At 44.8% G+C, this 13048-nt stretch overlaps 1 protein-coding gene across 2 annotated transcripts in view; it reads right to left on the bottom strand.

The window, feature by feature from the left end:
- Window positions 1-13048, bottom strand: part of PPP2R2B (protein phosphatase 2 regulatory subunit Bbeta) — a 480390-nt gene that overhangs the window by 405915 nt on the left and 61427 nt on the right. Inside the window, exon 1 of one of the 2 annotated variants that reach the window (XM_077265823.1) lies at window positions 2039-2441. The exons of the other annotated variant lie outside the window; for it this stretch is intronic. Within the exon in view, the coding sequence (XP_077121938.1) occupies window positions 2039-2117 (79 nt within the window). The 5' untranslated portion in view covers window positions 2118-2441. Of the gene's footprint in view, window positions 1-2038; window positions 2442-13048 lie in introns of those variants that run through there. 2 annotated transcript variants of the gene reach the window in all.

The raw sequence follows: 13048 nt of genomic DNA, 5'->3' as shown, positions 1-13048 counted from the left end.
AATAGGAGTCATAGACTCGGGTGAGAACTTAAAGTAAACCTGTCATCAGAAAAAGTGCTATTAACCTTCAGATATGGGGTTAATCTGCAGGTTAATGGCATTACTAACTTGTTGTCATGATCCGTTCCAGGGTTTATTAGTGTCTGCCCTTTTTTGGACGGATCATGTCAAGGGTTAACTTTGCTCTGCCTTATTCTGGGTTCAGGTTTGCTATTTAGCTCCCATGAATCTTGCTGGCAGTGTCAGCTATAGTTCTGTCTTTGGCTTGTGAACCTGACTCTGGAAGCTCTTGGTTTGTCCTGCTGTGAACCCTGACTTGTCCTGTGTCTGTTATCTCCCTCTGTCTGCCCTTTCTCTGCGTTTGTTCTGCTTGATTCTCTGATTCTGACCTCCTGGCTTGGCTATTGACTCTGTTTAGATTTGTCCCTATTGTACCGTATTTTGCTCATCCTGGTTTACTGATCTCTTGCTACGTCCTGACTATCCTTTCTGTTTAAACCCTTTTTGTACTGACGTGTTATCTTGTGGCCTGACTCGGCTTGTTCTGACTACTCTCTTGCCACTAGGTGGCATCTGTTCAGCTGCTCAGTGTGTGCAGTTTCGCTTCCCTATAAAGCTCCCCCTGGTGTAGGTTGCGCTGTACTGCACTGCAGATGCATGACACTTGTTTGGCGCCTGCACTTTATTTTCACTGTCAGCATTCGTTTCAATCACAGGTGTGGCGCAGGTTCAGTCACTGCTCTATGGGCAGTGGCTATAACGGCGCCCCCGGTGACGTGTTACAGCTGACGTTCTGTATACTCAGAGCAGTGATTGAACTGGTGCCGGTGCTGAAACTGGAACATTGCTGGAGGGAATAAAGTTCATTTTCTCCATGCAGCGTTTGGCTAAGTGCAGGTGCCAGACATGTTAGTAATGCTATTAACCTGCAGAATAACCCCATGTCTGCAGGTTAATAGGGTTTTTTTTTCTGGTGACAGGTTCTCTTTAACACTAATTTAAAAGACTATTTTGGCAACTTTGCTGAAACTATATTTCATATTTCTATTCAAACATGCAAGTGCTTCTGAAATGAATGCCATTTAACTTTGGCAAAGTGTAGGAATTACCGAGTTTCCGATATTGAGCTACCTCCTACATTTCCTGTTTTCTGAGCAATTTTTGCTGGATTATTAGTCATAGATTTACTTTACAATAATAAAACAGGAGCCAACAGAATGGATGAAAACTGTGTTCTGGTGGATAACTAGTAGAATAGCAAGAATGCTGCCATATAGGAAGGTCAATATCTAGGCAAAGACAGAACTCTATTAATGCAACTGTGGGGTCCCAAAGCCTAAACTTGCACATGTTTTGTTTTTAGAGATGTCCGGATACCCTTGCCTACTCATCAGTGCCTGCAATGATGCCACGACCCCAAATTATACATAATGCAGGTATATTTAGTGATGACACTGATTCATGTGGATTCTCACGGTATCTTGGAGACAATTTCAGGATCGTCACATCATCATGATACAATTAATTCTTAGTCCAACCACTTATTCTTATATTAATGTCTGCCTGGAGTTCCTTTTAACCTTCATGGGGAATAAAAATATATTTTGTCTTTATAAAGTACAAATGATCTATTTCCACATCAACTTCTGGAAATATAAAACAGCGACACAATGTAACCCCATGAAGTAGACACCAGAGCAGCCCCCATACAGAAACCTCTAAAGTAAACTTGATTGCTGTGTGATGAGCTTGGAGGAAGCAAAGCATCTGCAGACTCTGTGACTATTTCCTGCACAGATAACACAATGTCTTGGGATACAAGGTCAGGTTCAAACAGTCAATTGCAATTATTTCCAAAGACAAGCACATATGCCTAATAGCTGCAAGGACTACTCCTCAGATAGGAAGCTGGCAGCAATGGCTGTCATCTGACAGCAGAACAGCAATGTCAGCAAAGATGTTTGGGAAGTCAGGCTTCCTCCCATCCCACTTTTCTCATAGCCACCCACCCACACAGGCACCCTTTCATGACCTGTACCTTCTGTATGGCAGCTGGAGGATAGGATGGTGTTAGGAGGTCTGAAGATGTAAGGCAGGTATCGAGAAAAGCATTTCATCTTCACATGAAGGGGCAAGCACAGGCTGCTCAATCCATGAGGACCCTGCTCTCATTCAGGGGCTGTAAATCCAGTGTCCAGTCATGTCTCCTGCATGGCTGGAAAGCCCAAAGATGTTCTGGAGCCAGACCCCATCCTTGTGCCATCAGCAGCAGCAGCAGCAGCAGCAGAAGCAGCAGCTCAGCCTCCCATTACTGCAAGCATATCCTGCTCCAACTCTGAAGCTCTCAAGCAGCCTGGGGAGGCTCTTCATTGGCTGAAGCTCTGTACAGCAGTATTTGCTGACTAAGTCAATCCTGCTTGTAAACACTCACATCCACACACAGGGAACAAGCCTGCTGCTTCCAACATCAAGTGCAGTTCTTCCTTACAGGAAACCCCATTGTGTACTAGAAATGTATCGTCTCATACTAATGTCACTAATCCGCATCTATGTTTGTTTTCTAGTGAAGATATAGCATAAATGACCTGATATTTGTAAAGTTGTTTATATAGTGGTATGAAAAGAGATGAACTAAAAAGACAAAACAATAAATTGATTATAGAACAGCAAATTTAAGATGTCTTACCTATGTCACTACTTTTTCCATCTAGTAGCAGACAATTTTGGAGAGAGGAAGCATTGCCAATTTATTTGGTTTTCTAATAATCCTACAGTACAGACCAAAAGTTTGGACACATCTTCTCATTTAAAGATTTAAATGAAAATTGTACACTGCACTTGGGGACACTTTCAAAGTTTGCCCAATTTTTTGGACTGAAAGACCTTCATTTCTTAAAGTAATGATGGCCACTCGTTTTTCTTTTCTTGGCTGCTTTTTTCTTGCCATAGTACAAATTCTAACAGTCTATTCAGTAGGACTATCAGCTGTGTATCCACCAGACTTCTGATGGTCCCAACCCCATTTATAAGGCAAGAAATCCCACTTATTAAACCTGACAGGGCACACCTGTGAAGGGAAAACCATTCCAGGTGACTACCTCTTGAAGCTCATCAAGAGAATGCCAAGAGTGTGCAAAGCAGTCATCAAAGCAAAAGGTGGCTACTTTGAAGAACCTAGAATATGACATAATTTTAGTTGTTTCACACTTTTTTGTTAAGTATATAACTCCACATGTGTTAATTCATAGTTTTGATGCCTTCAGTGTGTCATAGTCATGAAAATACTGAAAAATCTTTAAATGAGAAGGTGTGTCCAAACTTTTGGTCTGTACTGCATGTCATCTAGCTAGATCAGTTTTTTTGTTGATGACAGCATCAGGAGTTTCAGCATGAGTTTTTGTATTAAAAAACTGATGAGCCCGATCGAAAAACACTCCATGAAGTATGTGGCACAACCTCTGCCAGTGATGCCATAGCAAACTATGGGATCCATTCTCGCAACATTTTCCCTATAGTGTTTCACTGCCATACTAAAGGGAAAAAAACCTGCTGGCTGGTTATGTTTGAAAAGACTGTAGCATTGAAGCAGGATAGAATAGTAGGTTGTGATTTAGTTGTGAGTCATTAGGATCTCTGACACCCAATAGGCACTCAAAGTAACTAAAATTTTTAAAAAAACTGCTTGTGATATGAAATCTGCAATATTTTTCACATCACTCTACACATAGTAAAATAGCAGCATTCACGAACATTAATTGCAATATTGCAATCCGACTTTGAGATCTTCGTGTCATAGCCCTTGTGCAGGCTTAGCCTAAAAGCATGGAAAAGTGAATGTGGTACACATTTTTAGGCAATACCAAAGGTTTTGGCCAACATCCCAAAATAAAAATCACAGCATCCTCACAGACAGTCATCAGAATGTCACCATTTTTAGCATAGTTTATAGCGGACCCAGATTTTGGATATTACTATGTATACAGTAGTAGTGCCCAAATGTGTTTCTTTAGTATCTCAACAAAATCCTCTACAAACTGGGATCCACTGCGGTGATTGGTCATGGTGCATTATGTTAAATGAATGCTTTCTCCTTATCCGTACTGTGATTTTTTTTACATTAAAGGGAACCTGTCACCCCCAAAATTGATGGTGAGGTAAGCTCACCATCATCAGGGGCTTATCTACAGCATTCTGTAATGCTGTAGATAAGCCGCCGATGTTACCTGAAAGAGGAGAAAAAGACATTAGATTATACTCACCCAGGGGTCTCAGGTCCACCTCCGGCGCCTCCCATCTTTATTCCATGACGTCCTCTTCTGGTCTTTACGCCGCTGCTCCGGCACAGGCGTACTTTGCCCTGTTGAGGGCAGAGCAAAGTACTGCAGTGCGCAGGCGCCGGAAAGGTCAGAGAGGCCCGGCGCCTGCGCACTGCAGTACTTTGCCCTCAACAGGGCAAAGTACGCCTGCGCCTGAGCCGCGGCGTGAAGACCAGAACACGACGTCATGGAATGAAGATAGGAGGCGCCGGAGCGGACCTGAGACACCCATCGGAGCGGACCTGAGACACCCATCGGACCGGACCGCAGCGGGACCGCCCCTGGGTGAGTATAATCTAACCTCTTTTTCTCCTCTTTTAGGTAACATCGGGGGCTTATCTACAGCATTACAGAATGCTGTAGATAAGCCCCTGATGCTGGTGGGCTTACCTCATTATCGATTTTGGGGGTGACAGGTTCCCTTTAATTCTCTGCACAGCACTGGGTTGAATTTTAGTCGTCCTTTTTGAGTCGTCCGCCAGGGCTGTGGGGTACTCGGTACCGGGTCCGGTGCTTAAAGGGGATGTCACGGTGGCTGCAACCCAGTCACCCAAATAAAGGGGATTGTCTTTAAAGAGGTTTTGAGAATAAATTTTGTTCATGATGCCACCTGTGGTATTCTGTCAGTAGGGACTGACGCTGCTTAAAGGGGTCCTCTGGGGTGGTGTTATGGCAGCTAGATGGTATAACTTCCCACAGGTGAAGTAGGTCCCTAGGGCTCCCGATGTGTAGGTGAAGATGGTTAGAGGTGCAGTGAAGAACGAGGACACGGGTTTGCAGTCTTTTACCTGGTTTACTGAAGCTTCAGGCAACCGCAGTCCAGGGCACCAAATCACAGGTACAGTCAGAGTCCGGCCAGCTTGGAAGTGAATTCAGAGTCCCCTTTACCAGGTGAAGATGAAAGCCTTCCTCAAAGCGCTGTGGTGTTGTAGTCCCTTACTGCCTATGGCTTCTAATAAGGTCCTCATAGTTCCTCTCTGTCCCCATATAGGTTAGGACACAAACCCGTATGACAGGTGACTCGAGCCTTTTTATAGGGTCTCTATCATGACCCGGGCTCTATGTGTCACTGTGCCTCCTGGGTGTAAAGGTGGACAGGTAACCTAAAGTTCAGCTGTCCTGCCAGTTTCAGCTATGCTTCTTAGAGTCCAACACGGCCTCAGTCTTCCGGCTACTGGAATCTGCGCTAGCCAGGGAGGTAGCGAAATCACTGCTCTGCTCCCCTGGTGTCACTCTCCTGTGCCTTTTCTCTCCTGCACACTTTCCACAAGTTGTTCTTTCCTTCTAAGTTTCGTCTCTCAGGGGCTGTAGTACCTCTGACTACATGTCCACTCCAAACCATCTGACACTCTATGTCCGTCTGCCTTCGTCTCTGTCCTCTGACAGAATGCGCCTTCCTCCTCCACTGTCTGCTTCAGACTGCTGTCTGGCACTCACTGCCCCTTTCCCTCCAGACCAGAATTTATTTATAGGGGAGTTCACCCTGAGCCAGGTTTAGAGCTCCCCCTTCTGGCCTGAAGTATGAACGTGTTGTGTGTATGTGTACCTGGTGAAAGAAATCCTTCATCACTTCCAAGCTTGACCTCACTCTCCCCGTGGGAAAAGCAATGCCACTGTGATGACCAGGACCCTGGGGTGTCACATTTATACCTTTATAACATTATTGTGATGTATTTTGTATTTTAACCATGGAGTTTTTCAATAAATTGCTAGTAAAAGTACTCCATTTTTCTTTTTGGTGTAAATTGTCCCCCTTTCCCTCTAGATGCATATTCAAGGCTAGAATATATTTGAATGGAGTGTCAAGTAGAGCATGTGAGCAAGTCTCAGCTGCATTCACCTGTTTCCATTCATGCCATAAGCTTTAAATGGAGCAGCAAGGTGCATGTTCCACTGCTATTCTATTAAACTCCTAACCATTGGCGTGTGGTTGACAGAAATGGTGTCCCAGGTTTTGTGTTTCAGGGACCCAGGTTTTCTGTTTCAGCAATTGTTGCAAGTCCCAGCAGTTGGACCGTATCCAATTTAGCAGTTATCACTTATCTGTTTGATAAGACACAAATGCTTTTTGTAAAGATACCCCTTTAATAGCAGTGGTAGAATGAGTGGCCTGGCCCAGTGCATTAACGGTCATGGGTTTTACTATCAGACCTATAGCTGGCATAACTAAAAAGAATGGATTTTTTTTTACATGAAACACTGTGAGGCTTCAGCTTCTTCTGTACCTGCTTGAGACATGGCGAACTGCAGACGAGGTCACATTCGGCCAGCAAGCCATACAACGTTGACCAAATAGTTGAGGTAGAAGAGTTAGTTTTCTAGCACCTCTTCAACAAGTTGTAGGCTTTGATGAATGTTCAGTCTTCTCTAGCCCAGTTAACAGATTCTGTTCTAGTAAAACCAGGTTATACAGAAATAGTGGGCCAATCATTTCAGCATCTATCACAAAAATATACTGAAAGTTGAGTGAACTTGTTTATAGATGACCTTTTACCCAAATTTTCATGTTGAACTATACACATGAAGTAATAAGCACTGCAGAGCAGAATAAAATGTCTGTGTTTGTTTTTATTTGAGCCTCTCCATTGTGGAGATACTTTCAATCAAAGTATTTGGCACCCAAACAGTTAATTTTTGTTAAAGGCCAAGTGGGCATTACCAGAGAGATTTCACTGGATCCCAGTTGGACGCCTCTCACCTATCCAAACCAGATCTCACACTTTGCACTGATTAGTGGCAGCATGCCGAAACACCATGTCTGCAAATTGAGATTCTGGTTTGACTTTTATCCTAAAGGCTGAGTCACACATAACGATATCGTTAACGATATCGTTGCAACGTCACGCTTTTGGTGACGTAGCAACGATCCCGCTAACGATCTCGTTATGTGTGACAGCGACCAACGATCAGGCCCCTGCTGGGAGATCGTTGGTCGATGGGAATGATCAGGACCTTTTTTTGGTCGCTGATCACCCGCTGTCATCGCTGGATCGGCGTGTGTGACGCTGATCCAGCGATGTGTTCACTTGTAACCAGGGTAAATATTGGGTTACTAAGCGCAGGGCCACGCTTAGTAACCCGATATTTACCCTGGTTACCATTGTAAAAGTTAAAAAAAAAACAGTACATACTCACATTCTGATGTCTGTCACGTCCTCCGGCGTCCACAGGGTTAGAACTGCTTTCGGCAGGAGCGCTGCTAATATGCACGCGCTGCTGCCGAGAGCTTCCCTGCACTGACTGTGTCAGCGCCGGCCGTAAAGCAGAGCACAGCAGTGACGTCACCGCTGTTACTGCCGGCGCTGACACATTCAGTGCAGGGAAGCTCTTGGCAGCAGCGCGTGCATTACCAGCGCTCCTGCCGAAAGCAGTTTTAACCCTGTGGATGCCGGGGGACGTGACAGACATCAGAATGTGAGTATGTACTGTTTTTTTTTTTTTTAAACTTTTACAATGGTAACCAGTAGTGTTGAGCGATACCATCCGATACTTGAAAGTATCGGTATCGGAAAGTATCGGCCGATACCGGCAAAGTATCGGATCCAATCCGATACCGATACCCGATACCAATACAAGTCAATGGGACTCAAGTATCGGACGGTATTCCTGATGGTTCCCAGGGTCTGAAGGAGAGGAAACTCTCCTTCAGGCCCTGGGATCCATATAAATGTGTAAAAGAAAGAATTAAAATAAAAAATATCGCTATACTCACCTCTCCGACGCAGCCTGAACCTCAGCGAGGGAACCGGCAGCGTTGTTTGTTTAAAATTCGCGCTTTTACTTGGTTACGTGAAGTCCCGGCTTGTGATTGGTCAGGGCGGCCATGTTGCCGGGACGCGGACCAATCACAGCAAGCCGTGACGAAATTACGTCACGGCTTGCTGTGATTGGTCCGCGTCCCAGCAACATGGCCGCCATTAACCAATCACAAGCCGTGACGTCACGGGAGGCTGGACACGCGCGCTTTTTAAAAAGCGCGCGTGTCCAGCCTCCAGTGACGTCCCGGCTTATGATTGGTCACGGCGCCATGTTGCCGGGACGCGGACCAATCACAGCAAGCCGTGACGAAATTACGTCACGGCTTGCTGTGATTGGTCCGCGTCCCGGCAACATGGCCGCCATTAACCAATCACAAGCCGTGACGTCACGGGAGGCTGGACACGCGCGCTTTTTAAAATGGGCGCGTGTCCAGCCTCCCGTGACGTCCCGGCTTGTGATTGGTTGCGCCGCGATCAACCAATCACAAGCCGGGAGGCTGGACACGCGCGCATTTTAAAATTTTAAAATGGGCGCGTGTCCAGCCTCCCGTGACGTCCCGGCTTGTGATTGGTTGCGCCGCGGTCAACCAATCACAAGCCGGGAGGCTGGACACGCGCGCATTTTAAAATTTTAAAATGCGCGCGTGTCCAGCCTCCCGGCTTGTGATTGGTTGATCGCGGCGCAACCAATCACAAGCCGGGACGTCACGGGAGGCTGGACACACGCCCATTTTAAAATGCGCGCGTGTCCAGCCTCCCGTGACGTCACGGCTTGTGATTGGTTGCGTCTCCCATGTGACTGCGACGCAACCAATCACAAAGCCGGGACGTAATTTTAAAATCCTTAAGGACCTGAAATTACGTCACGGCTTGCTGTGATTGGTTGCGTCGCCCATGTGACTGCGACGCAACCAATCACAACGCCGGAACGTAATTTTAAAATCCTGAAGGACCTGAAATTACGTCACGGCTTGCTGTGATTGGTTGCGTCCCGGTCACATGGGCGGCACGCAACCAATCACAAGCCGGGACTCACGTAAAGGAAAGAAAAGCGCGAATTTTAAACAAAGAACGCTGCCGCTTCCCTCGGTAAGGTGCAGGCTGCGTCGGAGAGGTGAGTATAGCAATATTTTTTATTTTAATTCTCTCTTTTACACATTTTTACATTAATGTTGTTTCGATACCGATACCCGATATCACAAAAATATCGGATCTCGGTATCGGAATTCCGATACAGCAAGTATCGGCCGATACCCGATACTTGCAGTATCGGAATGCTCAACACTAGTAACCAGAGTAAATATCGGGTTACTAAGCGCGGCCCTGCACTTAGTAACCCGATGTTTACCCTGGTTACCCGGGTGCTGCAGGGGGACTTCGGCATCGTTGAAGACAGTTTCAACGATGCCGAAGTCGTTCCCCTGATCGTTGGTCGCTGGAGAGAGCTGTCTGTGTGACAGCTCCCCAGCGACCACACAACGACTTACCAACGATCACGGCCAGATCGTATCGCTGGTCGTGATCGTTGGTAAGTCATTTAGTGTAACGGTTCCTTAAGTCATATGGCAAGGCTCGTTAAAGGGTCAGTATTGACTTTTAGGATTACTACTTCCAATAGGTGGCACTAGAGTTCTATTCCCTTTCTTCTCTGAAAAGGCAATTTGCATACTGGGAAAAGAAAAATTCAATACCAAGCAACCTGCCCTCCTATCTATAGACTAATGGCATGTACCATAGCACAGCCCACTTGGGTGTGCATAACTGACAGCTTTCAGCTCTCATCTATGCCAGTCAGTTTGGGAGGGCAGTGTTACAAATTTCAGTCTTATTACCAACACTTCTAGAAGCTGTCAGTTAATCACACTTAGGTCAGCTGTGCTCCAGCATGTTTCAGCAAACTGCAGACTGTCTATGTTATTGTGGGGTGTGTTCTTCTTTCTTGAGTGTGTTGCTTTCTGCAGATGATTGGTCAGTGTCAGAAAGAGTCACAATGACACGCCCCCCAGTGAAATCCCTCTGGTAATGCTTACTTGCACTTAAGGGACTTAACTGTTTAAGTGCCAGATATTTTGTTTGCTGATATCTCTTCTAAGGAGCTGCAAAATTTAAAAAAACAAACAAAAAAGCTTTTATTCTACTTTGCTTCTCAAATTACTGTACATCATGAAAGGTCTTCTTTAAGGCTATTAAAACAATTGCCAAATAAATACTGATTACTTGATATTTTCACTCAGAAATAAATTCTAATTACCACTCCAATCACATTAAGGCAGTGATTCCAATATTTATTGGCAATTCGCTATTTCTGTAAATTTAGCAAGATGTAAATATGTTCATTACAAAGAGAAACTAATTTAGTTTTGTTGAGTAATTCAATTGACTTCATCTATTGAACATCCATAACCAGTTTTCTCTATGGACTTCAAAACAAGATATATTTCACTAAAAAATAAAAATTATGTTAGCTGACTCGTTTCTTGTTATTATAACTCCTTTTTAGGTCGAATAGAGATAGTGAACTAGTCAACATGGGTGAAGTTTGATTAGATTGGAATTTGTCATATTCAGGGACCATATACAATACGCCAACAACAAAATTACCACGAGAAAGTCCTCTGCTCATTATAAGAAGTCCAGGATTCCAGTACAACAACTGCTGAATGTCTATAATGTTATTATTTGAAGGATGTGGCTTGAACACTGTTCACCCTAAGGAAAAGCTGTCTGCATAGCTATTTAAAAGGATCACAGAAAGAAGTCTGCTCCCTTGGTACATAATTTATCTCAGATAGTGTATCTCCAATTTCAACAGAATGCCTCGGGGGACATATACATACATTTGTGTATGGTATTTACAGTTGTACTATTATAAGCAAAAGACATTAGGACTAGTGTTCCCCATTGTAATGTAATACAGCATTTGTCAAGACATTGTTTTTATGTGCGTTACAAACAAGGTTCAAGTACCGCATAACATATTGTGCAAACATGAGAAAGAAAAAGGGATGCATCAAATCAAATTATTCCTAGACAATGCTAACTATCCTCCCATGTTTGGCCCAAATTAAGTTAGAACTTTCATAGTCAAGAGAAGATGCATTCTTTCAAAGTGTTGATTTTATAATACTATGTGACAGAGTCACTGGCACAGTGTATGAAGGAAGATACGTATCACTGCGTATACTACAGTCAGTGATGTAGAGCCAGATTGTTTTTGCCTCCAGCATGCTAAGTGCTGAGAGGGTTAATGTTTAAGTCACAATGGGCTGGTTTTATGTGAGCACCCATAGAGTGGGTGGGAGGGTGCTCACCATATCCCCTCCTACAGAGCTCCCAGCATGTGTACTAGCAGGACCTGCAGTGATGTCACAATCATGTGATCATCACATGGTCCTGGTTAAATACCTGGACATGTGCTACTTTTCCCACATTATCACTCCAGTCCCTTAACTATAAAGTCTGGGCCTCATTATACACCTTTACAGGTGTCTAGTGAAGGCTTTTTGCCATTTTCTCAGATTGCAAGCTCCTGGGAACAAGCCCTTACTCCTAGTCTGTATTGCTGACTTGTGTTATTTTCTAATATCTGATATTTGTAGATGTCATTTCTACATTAGTCAGTGTTGTGACATCTGCCGGCGCTGAATAAGATTCTTATTCTTAGGGCTCATACTCATTTGCGAGAAAAACGGATGAGTGCAAGAATGGGCAACAATTTCAGTCTCTTAATGTACAAAACTGATAGAGACATGCCCCAAGCGACTTGCAGCTGTAATTGCAGCAAAAAATGGAGCAACAAAGTATTAAGACAAAGGGGCCGAAAAAAAACTGCACGCCCCACTTTTCAGCTTTTGAATTTCCACAAAAATTAAAAATAACCAATAAATTTCTTTCAACTTCACAATTGTGTTCCACTTGTTGTTGATTCTCCACCAAAAATTTACATTTGGTATCTTTATGTTTGGAGCATGACATGCGGGAAAAGGTTGAAAAGTTCCAGGGAGCCAAATACTTTTGCAAGGCACTGTATATACAGTATATATATATATATATATATATATATATATATATATATATATATATATATATATATATACCGTATATACTCGAGTATAAGCCGAGATTTTCAGCCCAAATTTTTGGGCTGAAAGTGCCCCTCTCGGCTTATACTCGAGTCACGGTCGGCGGCAGGGTCGGCGGGTGAGGGGGAGAGGGCGCTGAGGCATACTTACCTGCTTCCGGGGCTCCTGGCGCTGTCCCTGCAGTCCCACAGTCTCCGGGTGCCGCAGCTCTTCCCCTGTTCAGCGGTCACGTGGGACCGCTCATTAGAGAAATGAATATGGACTCCACTCCCATAGGGGTGGAGCTGCATATTCATTTCTCTAATGAGCGGTAACGGTGACCGCTGATAGAGGAAGAGGCTGCGGCACCGAAGACCAGCTGTCCGGGGGAAGGAGCGGGACGCCGGGAGCAGGTAAGTATTACATATTCACCTGTCCGCGTTCCACACGCCGGGCGCCGCTCCATCTTCCCGGTGTCTCTCCGCACTGACTGTGCAGGTCAGAGGGCGCGATGACGCATATTGTGTGCGCGCCGCCCTCTGCCTGATCAGTCAGTGCAGAGAGACGCCGGGACGGGACGCTGAGGAGCTGCAAGCAAGAGAGGTGAGTATGTCATTTTTTTTTATTGCAGCAGCAGCAGCAATGGCACAGCTTTCTATGGTACATCTGTGGGGCAATAATGAACGATGCAGAGCACTATATGGCACAGCTATGGGGCAATAATGAACGGTGCAGAGCACTATATGGCACAGCTATGGGGCAATAATGAACGGTGCAGAGCACTATATGGCACAGATTTCTATGGTACCGCTATGGGGCAATAATGAACGGTGCAGAGCACTATATGGCACAGCTTTCTATGGTACAGCTATGGGGCAATAATGAACGGTGCAGAGCACTATATGGCACAGCT

This window comes from Ranitomeya variabilis, chromosome 5 (assembly GCF_051348905.1).
Source record: "Ranitomeya variabilis isolate aRanVar5 chromosome 5, aRanVar5.hap1, whole genome shotgun sequence".
NCBI classification, from domain to species: Eukaryota; Metazoa; Chordata; class Amphibia; order Anura; family Dendrobatidae; genus Ranitomeya; species Ranitomeya variabilis.
Note: the sequence above shows the minus strand (reverse complement) of the source record. Positions and strands in the feature narration are given on the sequence as shown.